The sequence below is a fragment of the Cyprinodon tularosa genome, unplaced genomic scaffold, assembly GCF_016077235.1.
Source record: "Cyprinodon tularosa strain WSP-4 unplaced genomic scaffold, ASM1607723v1 ctg813, whole genome shotgun sequence".
NCBI lineage: Eukaryota > Metazoa > Chordata > Actinopteri > Cyprinodontiformes > Cyprinodontidae > Cyprinodon > Cyprinodon tularosa.
The window spans coordinates 237,288-256,571 of record NW_024039578.1 but is presented as its reverse complement, the minus strand read 5'-3'; the positions used below and the strand labels follow the sequence as shown (position 1 = coordinate 256,571).

The 19,284-nt window shown below is 42.3% G+C and overlaps 1 protein-coding gene across 1 annotated transcript; it reads left to right on the top strand.

Annotated features, from left to right (window-relative positions):
• Positions 1-2,695: 2,695 nt before the first annotated feature.
• Positions 2,696-19,064, top strand: LOC119774480 (protein asteroid homolog 1-like). The gene is made up of 6 exons (XM_038272006.1): positions 2,696-2,734; positions 9,316-10,573; positions 13,037-13,242; positions 15,233-15,239; positions 18,299-18,444; positions 18,524-19,064. The coding sequence occupies exons 2-6, from the start codon at positions 9,374-9,376 to the stop codon at positions 18,660-18,662; spliced, it is 1,698 nt and encodes a 565-aa protein (XP_038127934.1). The 5' UTR covers positions 2,696-2,734; positions 9,316-9,373; the 3' UTR covers positions 18,663-19,064.
• The last annotated feature ends 220 nt before the right edge of the window (positions 19,065-19,284 follow it).

Sequence of the window (19,284 nt, the reverse complement as noted above, 5' to 3'; positions counted from 1 at the left end):
CAGAGTCAAAACCAATTACAGACACTTTGGTTAAACAGTAACATGTTATGAATAAACCTTGACAAAGGATCTGGCTTGTTATGGGAAGAAGTATGTCTTGTCCTCAAACACCCCTCACTCAGGAATTGTGTGGCTTTGCAGGTGAAACAGACTAAGTGAAAAACTTTTATAGTGAGTTAAAAGCATAAATCAATATATGAAATTAGAGATATCTAAAATTTCCGACAACAACAGCCTTGCTCCTCTTGGCCTTAAAGGAATAGTACACCCAAAACATGATTAGCCTTCATTTTCTACTCACCTCCATGCTGAACAACACTCTGGAGTACTTTTTTGATATCTCAAATGCATCTGGAGATCTGGGAGACTTCTTGCTGTCTGCTGACATTCAAATAATGGAGGTCTATGGTGCCTGAGACAGAAAGGTCCACAAAAGTCCACAAAAACTTGTCAATATTCCTCCATACTGCTCGTCCAATGTATTCCAAGTGTCCTGAGTGGGTAGCATCCAGAATTTACTCGAAACGAAGTCATTTAGAACGTTTTAGAGCCTAAACAGTAGTGTATAGGATTTCCTAATAGCGCCCCCATGCGCGCTCACGATTCTACGGAAGCCGGCAGACCAAACCAGCGCATTCAGCTCGGCAAAGAACTCATGCTCTTCCTCAACATTGAAGTCCTCAGACATTTTTCTTTCGTTGTTTCTTTCTTTGCACAGGTAAACAGCACATTTCTTCTTCTACGCTTGCATTATCGGCAGACCAGACGCTGAATGCGCACTTCCTTCCGGTTTGGTCTGCCGGCTTCCGTAGAATCGTGAGCGCGCATGGGGGCGCTATTAGGAAATCCTATACACTACTGTTTATGCTCTAAAAACATTCTAAATGACTTCGTTTCGAGTAAATTCTGGATGCTACCCACTCAGGACACTTGGATTACATTGGACGAGCAGTATGGAGGAATATTGACACGTTTTTGTGGACTTTTATGGACCTTTCTGTCTCGGGCGCCATGGACCTCCATTATTTGAATGTCAGCAGACAGCAAGAAGCCTCCCAGATCTCCAGATGCATTTGAGATATCAAAAAAGTACTCCAGAGTGTTGTTCAGCATGGAGGTGAGTAGAAAATGAAGGCTAATCATGTTTTGGGTGTACTATTCCTTTAAGGTTGATTTATACTTCGAAACCAGGTCGTCTGCGTAGGTTTTGCATTGAACGCGGAGACGTCCCCGCCCCCTCAACTCTACATCAGCTCTACTCTATGCATATGTCCTGTTTGGTATCTTACCGGCTTGTTTTGTTTGCATGACCGCCATTTTGGAAAACGACTGGTGAAGATGGACCAGCTAGAAGAACGAGGTGCGCGAGAACGCTCTGACCCTTTTTCTACCTGGATCCCCGCTCTTTTTGGCCCTCATGTCCCTCCGTTGTCGCACAAACTCGCCCCTACTTCCTCACCGCCTCGGCAGTATCTAGACTAGAGACTGACACGGGAGTGGATTTTCACTCCTGTCCCGTCCCACTCCCGCAGAAAAAAATGGTGTCCCGTCCCGATCCCGGGCCAGAGTAGAAATCTAAATCCTGTCCCGTCCCACTCCTGGTGAAATTACTCCCACTCCCATCCCGCTCCCATTCAGAATGACTCCCGCTCCTGCACCACTGCCATTCTTGTTGTTTTTGAGCGCTGGTGAAAAACTCAGAGCGGAAGTTACTATTGGTTTGCTCCCGCTCCCGTCTGCTCCCGTTAATGTTTAATGTTCCTGATTGGCCCTCTGATGTTGTGGCGTGGAATAACAGCGCAGACCACGCTTCAATATTGGGCATAAATCAAAAATATCTGCAACAAGCTCATTGTGACTCACTGCTGAGGGAGGATAACCAGGCCTTTAGATGGTAAGCCTCTTCACAGAATCATGCTTAGGGCCAAACCTGTAGAACCTACCATCTCTGGCCACCATGGTCCTAGGATTTAACTGGTTACTCAGCCATAACCCTCATCTAGACTGGTCTGTCATGTTGTGTAAAAAATGTCAGTTGGGTATTTTCTACACAAGCAGAAAACACATCTATTGACCAGATAAGTGGACATATTGAATCACATCTCTCTTTGAATCACAGAATCTCCTTGTCATGATGACTGGTGAGGCTCTGCCTCCCCGTCACACGTCACTGCTTCAAGGGATACAAGCTGCTCACCTGTTGCTAAGGTGTGGTTAGGTGCAGAGGACACATTTAATTGGAATGCATGGTTGCAAATAAACAAAGGTGAATCATAGTAACTTGAAGAATAAGTTCTATCTGCAGCTCTAATACTATGACCTCAGTTGATGTGTTTCAGACTAAGCTCAGAACCCATGCTCACCAACAGTTTCTAACTGTAAACAGTGTTCATAAACAGGAACACTGGTCTGTATGGAGTCCATGGTGAATGCACTGCTGCTTCTGGACTCACTGTCTGGGTTAGAATCTGGTAATGAACCTGGAGCTGTTGCTGTTTTTAATGAAATCTTATATGCTTAGATCTGCTTCTTAGGTTTCAATTTCTGAGGAATCATGTGACCAAATGTTAGCCTCCTCCTCTTATCAGGAAATAAACTTCTAAATTCTCATTGGTCCATTTTGGCTAAAGATGACAGAAATAAGGGAAGGAGGCAGTACCAAACGGTAAGATACCAAAACAAGTCGGTCATCCTGTTTAACTCAATTCACCTTTCTGTTGGACGGGCTTAGCAGGTAAGTGAACTTTATTTATTAAACAGCTTTTACAAACAACAGCATCACAAAATATGGAACAGAAAACAAAACAATCAAAAGAAAAAAACAAACAAACAAAAAAAGGAATAGAATTAAAAGCCAAACAATCAAACAAAAATTCTGCAGTAAGTCTTTTCTGAGTCAGGCAAATAAAGTAAGGTCAAGGACATATTTATAATTATAGATTATTTGCAACAACTCATGCATATCAAAGAGCTTTAGAGGCTATAATCAACAAAAATGATTAAAGAGGAAACCTGAATACTGCTGGCATCATATTGCTGTAGAGGACACCTGCGGTCGTTTGTCCGGCTTTAGGGCGGACAGTCCGGATTTTCATTGCACTGTCCGGCGTCCGGCGCCGCATCCAGCCGGACGTGTATTTGCCCTCCTTTACCCACAGATTCCACATACTCCGTCAGTGCTCCGCTCCGCTCAAGTACGTCGTGCGGAGTACTTGTCTGTCATGTAAATCAATTAGAGCTGTTCCACATCCTCCACTACTCCTCCGCACGTCTCTGTCCACGTACGTCTTCTCCGTCCTTCACCGTCAAAATACGGAACTGAGCTCTTTTTGGCTCCGCTCCCGTCAGTCCAGATCAAGACCCGCAATTGCAATCGCACCAAACAGGATAAAGAATGTAGAGAGGACCCGGTTTGTCAAATTAAATTATAGTAAAAACAGTTCGGTTACTAGAAATTAGAGCATAGTTCGTATATATTCCCAAAATTAAGAGCAATTAATTAAATAACTGGACCAAAAAATTCTTATTGCAGGAATGGATGAAGAGATGATGAGTTTGGAAGCGGAGAACAAACATAGTTCATACAAACTATGGATGATCCTGTTTATTCCTGTTACAAAAATCCACAACAGAAAGAAAATATTTGGGCAGAAACTGAACATCTGCTGGATGATGATGGGGATTTTTTTTAATATGTCATATTAAATTAAACGTTCACAGGGTTTATACCGGAATGAGGAACTCTAATTTAATGCTCTTTTAATGCTATTAGAAATAATTTTAATTTCATCAACAAGTATCATGTACACAAGTTATTAGTATACATGAAATAAGGAGCTGTAAGCACAGTTCCATGACTCAAGTTTGTGTATATATATCTACATATATATATATATATATAGATATATATATATATATATAGATAGATAACATGGTGAAATAATCTTTACTCTCGACAGGCTGCAGCCATGTCACGAATTCCTCTTTTCCAGCCACTTTTTGACATTTGTATTGTCCTATTCTCTAGCTCTCTCTCCGCCTCAAGCTTATTTTCCAAACAACTGCTTTATGATCAATTGCAGCAGTTCTGCTCAAATTAATCGTGTCAAAAAATAGTCACTTTTTAAACACCACAATGTATTAAATAAATACAAATGCTGGGAACCAATTCTTTTTTTACATCTCTTTAATATTTTGTTCTATTCAACTACACCAGCATCCTCTTTAAACTACTAAGAATTGTACTATAAATGTGACTTTACCCGATTCTTATGTACACCGTAGTAATTTATTGATATGCCGCACAATGTCCTCCTTTTTGGTGCTATAGAAATGGCCACCCTACCCCTGAAATGGAAGGTGCTCAAAGTGAAAAAGGGTACATATAGCCAGAGTCTAGGGCAGAGGGATTACTAGAATTTATATCAGCTTTAACAGGTCAATATACTATTATGTATTACAAATATCAAGCAGGGAGATATACAACTAATATTGCTGACCTTAACTGAGGACATTGTCAGACAGAGGAGGATTTCCTCAACTCCGGCTGTCATTCATTCCTACATAAAAGAAGATCCGCTGCGTTTGCTGTGCAAAGAAATGAAACCTAGTTAGGTTGCATTTCTAGTCAGTTAGTCAGTGAGACACTTTGCCGATGGCGAATTTACAAAAAGAAAAAAACAATTGCATTGTCTTATTTTAAGTACATATTATATACTTGTCTTAAGAGTAAGAATACTCATTCCATTGGCAAATCATCTTATTTACCTGTTACTAGGGGTTAAAACATACAAAAAGGGGACAAGGAAGTGGTAGTGAGCAGCAGCTGCTGCTGTTCTGGCTGCCAGGCTGGAGAGAGAGACAGAGAGAGAGAGAGGGTGGAGCCAAGGCAGACCTTTAAAGACTCCAGCTCAATAAGGGTTCAGGCTGGAAAACCTGGAACTTGAAGACATGCTTAGTACAGCTTTATACATAACACCCCCTCCCATAAGCAGGTTGATCACATCAATCAACATGCATCATAAGCAGTGGGCAACTCACGACCTTGAAAGGGCGTCTGCAAGGACATTATCACGTCCTCTGATGTGGCGGATGTCCAGGCTGAAGCCTTGCAGAAACAGGCTCCATCTTATAAGGCGCTGGTTGGAGTTTTTCATGCGACCAAGAGCGACCAGTGGATTATGGTCAGTGTAGAACACGACAGGTTGGCTGTAAGAAACACACACTTCAAAATGCTCAAGTGCTAGGATTAGAGCTAAAGCCTCCTTCTCTATGGTAGAGTATCTGCTTTGATGGATTTTAAACTTCCTAGAGAAGTAGCAGATAGGATGCTCAACTCCTGATCTGTCTTGCAGGAGGACAGCTCCAGCACCAACCTCACTGGCATCTACTGCAATTTTAAAGGGCTGACCAAAATCAGGGGCTGTCAGGACAGGGGTACTGGCCAACAAAGCCTTCAGATTATGAATGCCTGTTACGTCCACCAAGGGCACAACATATTTGAGGACACGAGACAAAAAGATGAGGGTTCAACAAGATATTTTATTTATAAATTCTCTCCTCTTTAGTTTTCTTGGCTCAGCTTCTTCTGATTTTTCTGCGAAGAAAATAAAGTTAGAGGCCCTCAGATCCCGTGCCCCAAAGGAATCAAAAAATAAGAACCTCAAAAGTAACAACAGAAAGTTGGACCTGGCAGGCCGATCAAACAGAACAAAACGGTACAGCAGGGGGCCAACCCTATACAGGGCCGTCGAAGCCCCTACTGGTACCGGACTAAAGCACAAAAATAACCTAAGCAAAAGAAAAATCGAAAATAGGACAACCGGTCCCACCAGGCCAAAACCACAAGAAAAAAAGCAAGCAACGGCTAACCAAAATACCGCATGGCAGGCTGGAACGTCCGCTGCGGGCCGCAGCGACAAGACAAGCGCGCACCGCGCACGGTGGAACGAGTGGAAGCAGGTGGAAAAGCGGAGTCCAGGCGAGGATGGAAGGGAACGCCCCAACATGCCGAAAGCCAGCCTATTTATAGGCGGACAACAGCACCACAAATTAACGTAATTAACTGGCCAAAAGAATTATTCAACTCCCAAAATATATTAACAAAAGATCCTTCAACTAAAGTCTGTAAGAAAACAAAGAAAAGAAATAGACAAAAATCATAATGTGCCCGAAGCACATAACAATGCCATACCGAGAAAATGCTTAAGCTCACGCCTGGTACTAGGAAGGTAACAATGGCCTTTATTTTGGCCCCAACTGGGCAAACCTGTCCACAACCGACGACTTTACCCAAATAAGTGACAGTAGCTTGGGCAAATTCACACTTAGCTAGATTTAAAGTCAAATTGGCAGCAACCAGCCTTGAGAAAACGTCATCAAGTTTGGAAACATGTTCGGACCAAGTTGAGCTACAGATGACCACATCATCTAGATAAGCCTCACAACCATCAACACCTCTCATCACAGTATTTACAAGGCGTTGAAAAGTGGCGGGGGCGTTTTTCATGCCAAATGCCATCACCTATATTCACAAAAGTCATCAGGGTTGACAAAGGCTGAGATTTCACGTGCTCTAGGGGTCAAGGGGACTTCACAATAACCTTTCAATAGGTCAAGTTTAGTGACAAAAGTCATGCAGTCGTCTAATCGAGGTAGAGGATAACAATAAGGCTTAGTGACTGAATTTACTTTTCTGAAGTCTGTACAAAAACGTAGTGACTTGTCAGATTTCTCTACTAGCAGACATGGTGAGCTCCATGAGCTAGAACTGGGCATAGCTATACCATGTTGCAGCATGTACTGTACCTCCTTTTGCATAACCTGGTGCTTCTCAGGGTTCGCTCTATATGGATGTAGCTTTATAGGGGCAGCGTCACCAACATCTATGTCATGCTGTAGGACGCTGGTGCAAGATGGTACATCTGAGAAGGGCTCAGGATGCCTGTGGAGTACAGCAATAATGTCATCACGTTTTCGTTTAGGTTAGACAGAAGCTCAGAGTTCGGCAACCTTCTCTCAGGAACTGATTTTTCAACCATACCAGACACGTCCTCAGGCTCTGAATCTGCGGTGGTCAGCACAGAAATAGGCTTGGGCTCAGAGAGGACATTTTTTCTGCCAAAATATGGCTTCAGAAGGTTAACATGGCACATACGTGTTTTCCTTTTCCTGTTTGGGGTCTTAACCAAATAGTCAGTCTCACTGACCTGACTTTAGACCACAAAAGGCCCACTATATTGAGCCTGCAAAGTAGACCCAGGAAGTGGCAGGAGAACAAGCACCCTCTCCCCCGGAGAAAACACTCTGTGCTTAGCTTTTCTGTCAAACCTTTGTTTCATTTTGTCTTGGGCTTTGCATAAGTTTGACTTAGCAAGTTCACAAGCCCTCTGGAGTTTGGACCTGAAACTACACACACCTGCAAGAGGTTAGATTGACAAGGTGACTCTTCTGACCATCTCTCCTTAAAAAGTCTCAGTGGTCCCCGTACCATATGGCCAAACACTAACTCAGCTGGACTGAACCCTAGTGACCCTAGTCACTTCTCTGACTGCAAAGAGTAAGAGGGGAACTCCCTCATCCCACTCTTTTTCAAACTCTTCACGGTAGACCCTCAACATGTTTTTTAATGTCTGATGAAACCTCTCTAGGGCTCCCTGCGACTCTGGATGATAAGCAGAGGAAGTACAGTGTTTTATAGACAACTACGAGAGAACACCTTAGACATGAAGTTTGTTCCTTTGTTCAGTCTGAACAACCTTTGGAAGACCAAACAGTGTGAAAAACTTAATAAGCGCCTTAGAAACAGTGGTCGCAGTGATTTTTCTGAGGGGAACAGCCTCTGGGAAATGTGTTGCCATACACATAATTGTCAGTAGATACTGATTTCCAGACTTGGTCCTCGGGAGTGGACCCACACAATCAACCACAATGTGCTCAAATGACTCCCCAATGACAGGTGTACAAAAGACCCTTAAGTAGTTTAGGTTTCGATGTTAGGTACTGCTGTTTATATTCTGTAGTTTCTGCGCAGTGTTATTTTGGCCCTTAAGGCATGCAGAAGTTAGGAAGCAGTGACGTCATCACGTTGCCGTGACGACCGTTGCTGCTGCCGGTTGAAAAGTTCGGCAGTTGAGCCACTGAGCTAACACAGGGAAAGGACTTGGAAATATGTGTGTTCTTCAAATAAGTGTGCGTCACTGACGAGTAAGTTTAATGTCTGAGTGTTTATTGCAGTTAAATGAGTTATTTTCGTTCTTAGTTACCTGTTGATAAGTCTTGGTTATCTGCTGTGTGTGTGTATTGTAGAGTGTTGTGGCGAACCTACGCATCCACTAGATGGCGCCAAGCCATGATTGTTAGCTAACTTTGTTGTTTGCTGATAACAGTATATTAGAGGTAAAACTTTTAAGAGTTTAATTATTTTCTCCTTAGCTTATCTATGGTGTGATATGTAAAGATAGGGTAATTTGAATTATCTTTCTTGTCTTGTTTTAGGAAACCACACACACACTTACACACGTACCTACCTGGAAATACCTTATGTTCATTTAATCAATTGGAATCCGAAATTGAGTTTGGAATACAGACCAGTTAAAGGATCCTGGCTCATGTCTTCATTCTCCACCTGCTGCACCTTCTTCTAACATCTAGTCCTGATTGAAATCCTGGCCTGAGTAGTGTTCTGGCCGACACTCCCGGTTGAGAGCAGTGATAAACCCAAACAGTACCTTACAGTCCTATAACTTACAGCAAACTCACCTACAACAGGAATGGGATGTAAAGGGGCCTTGGGAATCGTCTGATTAGGTTTACCCACAATTTGACAGACATGACAGGTTTTACAGTACTGGGCAACATCAGTTTTTAAACCAGGCCAATAGAAGTGTCTCCTTACTCTATCTAGAGTCTTCTTTACACCCATATGTCCTGCTAGGCTATGGTCATGAGCAAAGCCAAGTATTTCAGAGCGATAAACCTCTGGGACAACAATTTGATAAACACTACTCCAGTCATCCTTACAGGTTAGCTCTGGGGGAGTCATGGAGTTTGCATGTTCTCCCTGAGCATGCGTGGGTTCTCTCTGGGTACTCCGGCTTCCTCCCACAGTCCAAAAACATGACTGTTAGGTTAATTGGCTTCTCTAGATTCTTCTTAGGCGTGAGTGTGTGTGAATGGTTGTTTGTCCTGTTTGTCTCTATGTTGCCCTGTGATGGACTGGTGACTTGTCCAGGGTCCAGAGTTATAACTCCCCTAACCCACCTGAACATTAAACCCTTCCAAATTGGTTAACCTGTTTTGTTTATATGTTTATAGAGAGAAGAATCCCTCAACACACTCAGCAACATCCCTGTTCTACAAGCCTTCAGAGATCATGGGCGTTAGTAACATGAAAAAACTGGTTGAAGAGTCAAACATCTTAGAAGATGAAAAATTCAAAGACAGCTCAGTCGTCATTGATGGTCCCAATCTCTTCTATAATCTGTATTTTAACTCCAAACCAAAGCTGGACCAACAACATGGAGGAGATTACTCTGCATTCAGAGAGCTGGTTCGACGGTTCTTCTCCAACCTCCAGCAATGTAATATCACAGCGCTGGTGGTTTTGGATGGAGGCTCATCGGCAATGAAGGGGAAAACCATTGAAGATCGGATGAAAGAAAAACTTAAAAAGGCAAAAAGAATCTCAGAGTCTAAGGCTGGGAGCTGGGATAACATCCTACCTCCTATGGCCAAAGACGTCTTTATCCAGATTCTTCAGGAAATGAACATAGAGATGCAGCAGTGTTTAGGGGAGGCTGACCAAACAGCTGCCATGTGGGCCAATGAGAGGAAGTGTCCAGTTCTGTCCAAAGACTCAGATTTCTACATCTTTGATATACAGGAAGGGTTCCTTTACACTGATCAATTTAATTGGGAAAATGTAGAAGGAGGAGCCATTCTAGCGAAGCGCTACAGAATCTCACGCTTTTGTGAAATATTTAAGATAAAATGTAAGCAGATGCCCATCTTTGCTGCAATATCAGGCAATGATTACTCACGCTTAGATGACAAGGGAGTGTTAACTAGATTATATCATCAACCCCAGCAGCCTGGAGGTTACCATGCTAATCGGCAGCGATTCATCCTGAATTTCTTAAGCCAATACAAGGCGAGAACAATAGAAGAGGCTGTGAGAGCAGCTCTACAGCTGATAGGTGAAACCAGAAAGGAGGAAGTGAAAAAGTTTGTAGATTCAGCTCAAACTTACGATTTAGTTGAACCACCTAATCCCGACCTGCCGGAATGGATGATCCATGAAGTTCAAAACGGAAGGCTGACCTCTTTTGTCACAATTGTGGCTGATAAATCGATGACGCTGACTCCACTGGTGGAGGATTTTTCCCAGCCCAGCAGCTACGAAGCTTCTCATCGTATCAGACAGTTCTTCTATGGATTGCTGGTTGGCTCAGAGCCATTCACAGAATATGACAGGAGGGGCACTGAGGATCTGTGTCCCAAAGCAGTGACTCCTATCACACCAAGCGTGACACCAAAGGACCTGCAGAGGCTGAAGTTGGAACATCTAAATGAGGTAGAAATGTTAAAGATTCATTTAGACCACCGATAATAGCCCCATTTACTAGTGTTGCACCAATACCGATACCAGTATCGGGCAGGGCCCCAACACTGCACTAAAATGGTGTTGTCAGTATCAGCGAGTACCAACAAATAGGGCGCCTATACCTTTTTGAGAGCCAAAAGTTTATTCAACTATTGTCACCCATTCCAGGTAGACAATATAAAATTCTACTAGATTCACTTTGTGTTAGTCCTGCTTCACAAAGGTAGGCAGCAGCTTGACAAAGCCATGATGGCAATTATTTTACATCCCATTAGTATATAGTTCTTCATATATACACAGACAAATCAATTTCAAACAGATGGTATCGGTATCAGGCAATACTGCACAGCCAGGTATCGGTATTAGGGCAAAAAATGGCATTTGTGCCACACTACCATTTACTCCCTTTTGAAACCGTGCCGAGATCGGTCCTTGCATGATGACCACGATAACTGTTGAGTGTAAATTGTACGCAGAATTGAACCGGACCATGCCAGACACAACTAAACTGCGCTAACATGGTACTAGTTCATCAGTAGGGCTCGGTGTGGTTCAGGTCTGGCTCGGTTCTCAGAAAGCAAAGAGCGCATGAGCCGACTGCGTCATCTCCTTACAGTCAGCCTCCGTAATCAGGAAATTTCCGACATTCATGGAAACACTATCTTCTCAACTGTCCCTACGATTTCCACTGATGATTCTGCTTAGCAGTGTGATGAACCTCAACGTCTGTCGTTGTTTCCTGCGTCAGGAAGCACTGATTAGACTATCGTTTGTCGTATCCACTTCCCAAAAGCTAACTCTGTCAAGTAAATTCACCAAAGGCTGCCTTCTTTGCCTAACTCTCGGCAAACAATGAAATATCACAATTATAATGAAACTTTCTGAATGTTATGGGCGCCGCCATGTTGGTTGGCTTATTTACCTCTTGAGAGCAGTAGTACCGTAGATCGTCGATAGAATGCGAGGAACCGTGCTAGTGTGGTGTGTAAACGGTCTTAAGGAACCGAGCTCGGCACGGTTAAATGATCCAAAGTTTTACTTAACATTTTTTAGTTGGATTTTTGGATTCATGTTTTTGCTACCTGTGCTATCCCGTTAAATCTGCAAGAACTCACCTCAGCCTCCCTGCCTCTATATCGGGTCCTCACACAAACATCCAACACAATCGTGACAGTTTTGGCCCCACTGTATTCGGTGTTTCAACAGATTTACAAGAGAGATCATCTGATGGTACCAAGTCAGTTCCGTCTGACAAAAAAGACACACAAGTCTTTAGCCAATCTTGAGTCGGAACATTATTGCATTATTTGATAAGGATTGATTTTAACAAAACTCTTTTTAGGTGAAATATAGTGTCACTGGGGGGGGGGGGGGGGGGGGGGGGGAGTTAAAAAAAAACATTCTTTATTTGTGCTCACTGATTTTGTTTTGATAAAAATCCTTTGGCTAAAATGCCATCAGAACGCTGATAATATTAAGTGTGTCTCAGCCCCCCCCCCCCCCCCCCCCCTTCAGTGTCCACCATATTGGATCAGTCCATTTGCTGCACATGTTCAGAAAGGTCCAAACAGACAGCAGCAAACCATTTGAAAACAAACCATGCAAAGAGCAGTGTTGCTAACTTAGCGCTTTAGTCGCTATATTTAGCCACTTTTCAGACCCCTCTAGCACTTTGATTTCTAAAAAGCTCCTAGCGCCAAATCTAGAGACTTTTTTCTGCTACTGGAGACTTTGGAGACAACATCTAAAAGCAGCGAACTCTGCTCTCCAGAGCCAGTAGATTGGTAACCCCGCCTCCTGCTCTCCTCTATCTTGTCTGCTGTCATGATTCATGCAGCTATTATTTCATCCAAATGAAAAATGGAGAACAGATAAGCAGATCATGGCTTGTCTACAGTGAAAAGAAGGACTGGGTTATTTACTTTGGCCTTTTTGGAAACACAGGAAGGAGCAATCAGCTAAGTGAGCTTAGTGCTTGGAAAAAATCTTTCATTCCTTTAGAGACAGCATGAAAAGTCAGCTGAGTACAAAACATAGAGAGGAAAACAAGAAGAAAAGGGACAAGAAGAGAGGGACACAACCTAGAACAGATAATGGATGTCCATTCTATTAACATTTCTCTATCTGTAAAATGGGTCTCTTTGATGTGTTGTCTTCTCAATTCAGAGGGCCCCTGCCTGTCTTTGCCTAGGGCCCGAAATTTCCTAAATCCAGTCCTGAATGTCACCTCACAGACCTTCTGTCTTTGTTGTTCTCTAATCTCTGGTTTTATGTCACCTTTGATGCTTTCTTCTTTGGGAATGATGGGCTGATCTGTGATGCTGAGGACAGAAACAATGGAACGGATCATTAATCCAGGGCTTCTCATGGGGCGGAGTTCTGTTCTCAAGTTTGATCGGTCAGAAATAATAAATCATTTTAATCCCTCTTTAGGCTCCTGAGGATCTGCGTCGGAAGGTGTTTTTTGAAGCTCTCAGGTGTTCCAGCCCTGAAAACATTCCGGACCGACTGAAGCTAACGCTCATTGTGACCCGGTTCTGGTTTCAGTACCGGCAAGAGAACAGCCCAGGAGGTTTAAACAACTTCTATCTGCAGGCCTTACTGCTGGGGTTTCTATATGGGGAGGATGATGCAGGTGAGTCTACGCTCATCAGGATTTAACATGAATGAATGAATAAATGAATGAGTGAATCAATCAATCAATCAATCAATCGGTGTGGCTGCACAGTGGAGCAGTTTGTAGCTCTGATGCCTTGCAGCAAAAAGGTACTATGCTCAATTCTCTAAGTTGGATGAATGAATAAATGTATGAAGGGACAAACAACTGATATGAATGAATGAATGAATGAATGAATGAATGAATGAATGAATGAATGAATTAGTTTCTTAAGAAATGAGCAAGTGTCCAGCTGAATGTATCAACCAATGAGCAAATGAATGAAAGAACAGACTCCAGTATGGTGAAACTGAAGCAGGTGAGTCACTTTTCACCCTGAATGAATGAATAAACATATACACTGAGTGAATGAATGAAATAACAACAACAATGAATCAATCAATCAATTAACAAACAAACATAAATAAATCAGAAAATAAGATAAGATAAGAGATAAGATAATCCTTTATTTGTCCCACAGTGGGGAAATTGCAGCGTTGCATCACAGTACAGTAGGAAAAAGAAGAAGAAGAATACAAAGTATAAAAAAATATATATATATATATATATATATATATATATATATATATATATATATATATATATATATATATATATATATATATATATATATATATATATATATATATATATATATATGTACACACACACATTAAGTATATACAGACAGACAAGGCAACACTGGTATAAAGTGACAACAGTAAAGTTCTGTGCAAATGATTGATTGTATTAAATTATTGCAGATTTAAATAGGTATGAGTGATGTATACAGTAGATATGCAATAATAACAGGTAAAGTGACGGTGGACATATGGTTGATACGGAGCTAGCATTGTTGGTTGTACAGTCTGACAGCAGCGGGAAGAAAGGATCTGCGGAATCTCTCCTTTATACAGCGAGGGTGTATCAGTCTTTCACTGAAGCTGCTCTCCAGAGCAGAGAGAGTGTCCTTCAGGGGGTGGTCCTCATGGTCCAGCATAGACATGAGTGTTATGTGCCCCAGGCACATTATGATTTTTGTCCATTTCTTTTCTTCGTTTGCTTATAAACTTTAGTTGAAGGATCCTTTTGTTAATATATTTTAGGATTCTTTTAGTAAATCAATTATGTTAATTTGTGGTGCTGTCGTCCGCCTATAAATAGGCTGGCCTTCAGCACGTTAGCGCGTTCCTTGCGCGTTCCTTTCCAACCTCGTTTGGACGCCACTTCCCACCTGCTTCATTTGCTCCATTGTGCGCGGTGCGCACTTGTCTTGTCGCTGAGGCCTGCAGCGGACGTTCCAGCCTGCCATGTGGTATTTTTGTTAACTTTTTCTTACTTTTTTCTTGAGGTTTTTGGCCTGGCGGGACCGGTAGTCCTGTTTTCGATTTTTTCTTTCGCTTAGGTTATTTTTTACCTTTAGTCCGGTACCAGTAGGGGCTTCGACGGCCCTGTATAGGGTTGGCCCCCTGCTGTACCGTTTTATTCTGTTTGATCGGCCTGCCAGGTCCAACTTTCTGTTGTTACTTTGGGTTTCTTTTTTTATTTTTTTGGGGCACGGGATTTGAGGGCCGTTAACTATTTTTCTCTTCGCAGAACATCTGAAGAAGCCGAACCAAGAACAACTAAAACGGAGAGAATTTATTAATAAAACATCTTTTTTTGAACCCTCATTTTTGTCTCGTGTCCTCAAATATGTTGTGTCCTTGGTGGGCGTAACAATGAGTTTGGACAGGGCCCTCCTGTCCCCCACCTGCTGTACAGAGTCCAGAGGACAGCCCAGGACTGAGCTGGACCTCTATGAACTATAGAACAAAAAATAAACAGATTGTAAAGGATAATAGTTAATAAATAAAACAAGAGAAACTCAAATGATGAACAAAAACAATTAATGAATGAACAAAATAACTACATCTGCAATCAACAACAATTATTGAAGATTTCCAGAGGACTTCACCATTGAAATTCACCAGAGCTATAGTGAAACTGACAATGCCAACGTGCATGGCAGCTGGATGCTGGAATACATCGGGTAAAAGTGAAAAAAAAGAGTTATTCCACCTTTCTGATTCCTGATCCTCCACGGACGGGTTGGTCGTTGGATCGCCAACTTGAAGAGGGAGGATTTGCCATCAAACTTCTGGCCAGAGAAAAAACACGTAATATGTAGCCAACATTCAATTCAATTCAGTTTATTTATATAGCGCCAAATTCACAACACATGTCATCTCAAGGCACTTTCCAGTTCAACCAGATCATACAGTCAAATTGATACAAAGTTTTCTATCTAAGGAAAACCAGTTGATTGCATTGACTCATTGACTCTTCAGCAATCCCTCACACTAAGCATGCTTGTAGCGACAGTGGAGAGGAAAAACTCCCTTTTAACAGGAAGAAACCTCCAGCAGAACCAGGCTCAGTGTGAGCGGCCATCTGCCGAGGCCGACTGGGGTTCAAGGAGACAGAAGCAGAGATACAAAAAGCAGCTGTAAAAGGCGGCCCCGTCCAGGAAACACACAGCCAGGCAGACGAGCTCCAATGCAGCTCCCATGCCAGAGGACGAAGAGAGCACATCCACTCAGTCACGGTCAGAGAAACAGGACCACACTGGAAAACAAGCCGATCTCCAACATCTATAAACAAGGGTGTTGATGGCAGCAGCACAGCTGATGTTTCTTTCCAGGATGACGTCACAGCCAAACAGGAACAGACGAGTCAAAGCTACTCTGAGGAAAAGCAGAGAGAGCAGAAGGTTAGAGATTGAACTAACAGATTCTGCAGAATAGGAGAACAGAGAGAGAATGAAGCAGAATGATGAAATGGGGGTCCCTATGTCCTCCAGCAGTCTAAGCCTATAGCAGCATAACTATAGAGATAGCTCAGGATAACCTGAGCCACCCTAACTATAAGCTTTATCAAAAATGAAAGTTTTAAGCCTAGCCTTAAAAGTAGACAGGGTGTCTGCCTCACGGACTAAAACTGGTAGTTGGTTCCACAGGAGAGGAGCCTGATAACTAAAAGATCTGCCTCCCATTCTACTTTTAGAAATTGTAGGAACCACTAGTAAACCTGCAGATTGAGAGCGAAGTGCTCTGTTAGGAACATAAGGAACAATCAGATCTCTGATATCAGATGGAGCTTGGCCATTTAAGGCTTTATATGTGAGAAGGAGGATTTTAAATTCTATTCTTGATTTAACAGGAAGCCAATGAAGAGAAGCCAGGATAGGAGAGATATGATCTCTCTTTTTAATTTTCATTAGAACTCTGGCTGCAGCATTTTGGATCAGCTGAAGGCTTTTAACTACAGTTTGTGGACTTCCTGATAGTAAAGAATTACAATAGTCCAGCCTTGAAGTAACAAATGCATGGACTAGTTTCTCAGCATCACCCCTGGACAGGATATTTCTAATTTTTGCAATGTTCCTCAGATGAAAGAAGGAAATTCTAGAAACCTCTTTGATCTGGGATTTAAATGACAGGTCCTGATCAAAAATAACACCAAGATTTTTTACTTTATTATCTGAAACCAGTTTAATCCCATCCAAATGAAGTGACTGGCTAATCAGTTTCTTTTTCAGAGACTCTGGTCCAAAGACTATAACTTCTGTTTTGTCTGCATTCAGAAGCAGAAAATTAAGAGTCATCCAGGTTTTTATGTCTTCAAGACATGCCTGTAATCTATGTAATGGGTTAGCTTCATCTGGATTTATAGACAGATATAGCTGGGTATCATCAGCATAACAGTGGAAATTAATCCCATGCTGTCTAATAATTCTACCAATTGGGAGCATGTATAAAGTAAAGAGAATTGGTCCTAGCACTGATCCCTGTGGTACTCCACAGGTAACCTTTGAGCGTGTTGAAGATCTATCATTAACATGAACAAACTGAATTCGATCAGATAGATAAGATTTAAACCAGTCTAGTGCTGTTCCTTTAATTCCAACAAAATATTCAAGTCTTTCTAAAAGAATATTATGGTCAACTGTATCAAATGCAGCACTAAGATCCAACAGGACGAGCACAGATACAAGTCCATTATCTGAGGCCATGAGAATATCATTAGTGACTTTCACCAGAGCTGTTTCAGTGCTATGATGAGCTCTAAAGCCAGACTGAAACTCTTCAAAAAGTTCATTATGGTGGAAGTGATCGCAGACTTGTTTGGCAACTACTTTCTCAAGAATTTTGGATAAGAAAGGAAGATTGGATATAGGTCTATAATTGACCAAGTCATCTGGGTCAAGAGACAGTTTCTTAAGCAGAGGTTTAATTACAGCAACCTTAAAAGCTTTAGGTACATATCCCTGTAACAGAGATAGATTAATCACATCTAAAATGGAGGAGGAGATCAAAGGGAATACCTCCTTAAATAACCTGGTTGGAACTGGATCTAACATACAAGTTGAAGGCTTAGATGAAGACAATAATTTTGCTAATTCAGAGAGTTCAACTGGATCAAAGCAGTCTAAACCCGGTTCAGATTCCATGACTACCTCAGGTACAATCGCGGATAGAGGAGTGCTTATGATCTTATTAAAAATAAGATCAATCTTATTTATAAAGAATCCCATAAAATCATTGCTGCTAAGAGCAGGTGGAATGGACGGTTCAACAGAGCTATGGCTCTGGGTGAGTTTGGCAACTGTTTGGAAGAAGAATGTTTTCAAGATGACTTGGATAATAGCGCGTTGTGACAAACACCAGATACAGCACTGGGACTTGATCAACAGCCGATACCGCACCGTGACGTCACAAACCAGTAGGTGGCAGTAGTGTTCTTTGACAAACATGGAACATAATGAGAGCAGGCGAGTGAATCACTAACTGGCCAGGAAGAGTTCAACTTGTAGCTATCACCTTTACTGAACAAAAAAATTAATGAAAGTAAAACTGGATGAATGAATACATTATAAAACAGACAAAGGAATGAATGGATGAATGAATGAACAAAGTAGTGAATGATTAAATGAATGAATAAATGAATGACTGTACATCAGCAGCTAATGTATCTTTGCTTTAGAACATCAGTTTAAGGCCAAGTTGGACGGTTTAAAGTCTGAAGGCTGCTCTCTGCAGCCTGAAGTTGCTCATGCATTCAGCCAGTGGCAGAACTGCATGAGGCATAGCCTCCATCTGAACCAGCTGCTGGGCCGCCCCCTGCCAGAACCTCAGTGTTACCGGTAAAGATCCTCCCAGCAGTCCCATCTGTCGTCACAAAACAAAACCATGTTTTAAATCAGTGATTTTTGTTTTTTTCAGGCTCTACTGTGGACCTCTGATCCACAAGCTGCAGCAGGAACTGCAGAACTCAACCACTGCGTTCGAAGAGCTTCGCAACCTGCTGGATGAAGGACGCAGAGATCTCCTGGATACCTCACTGCAGTTTACAGGCCCTTAGTGTCCTGAATGAGAGAAGGGTCGTCACCTGGATTAAAGCGGCCCTTAGCTCCAGAAGAGATGGGAAACCGTAATAGGAAAGAGACAGAGGAAAAAACAAGCATTTGAGAGGGTTCCTCTGCTTCCCAGGGGCCGAGCGATACAAATGCCATGCAAATACATGAATTCACAGCAAATTCAAGCAAACCCAAACATTTGACTGGCCAACACAGAAACAGCACTAGAACACAAGCACTGCAAACACATAAATAATGCAAACACACAGAAAACACAAAAACGAAAAATAATTCAAGTAGAAAAAAGAGCGGCAAGGAAAGAAAAGCTGCAAACTCTCCACATAACGGAAATTCTCCAGATGAAGCAGAAATAAATAAACGGGATTCTCAGAGAGATTAAGTGTTTAAAAGAGATTTAAAAGAAAAGCTAGTGTTAGCCCTGGCTGCTGCATATGGGCTAACGTTAGCCCTGGCTGCTAGTGTTAGCCCTGGCTGCTGCATATGGGCTAACGTTAGCCCTGGCTGCTAGTGTTAGCCCTGGCTGCTGCAGACGGGCTAACATTAGCCCTGGCTGCTAGCGTTAGCCCTGGCTACAGCAGACGGGCTAACGTTAGCCCTGGCCACTGC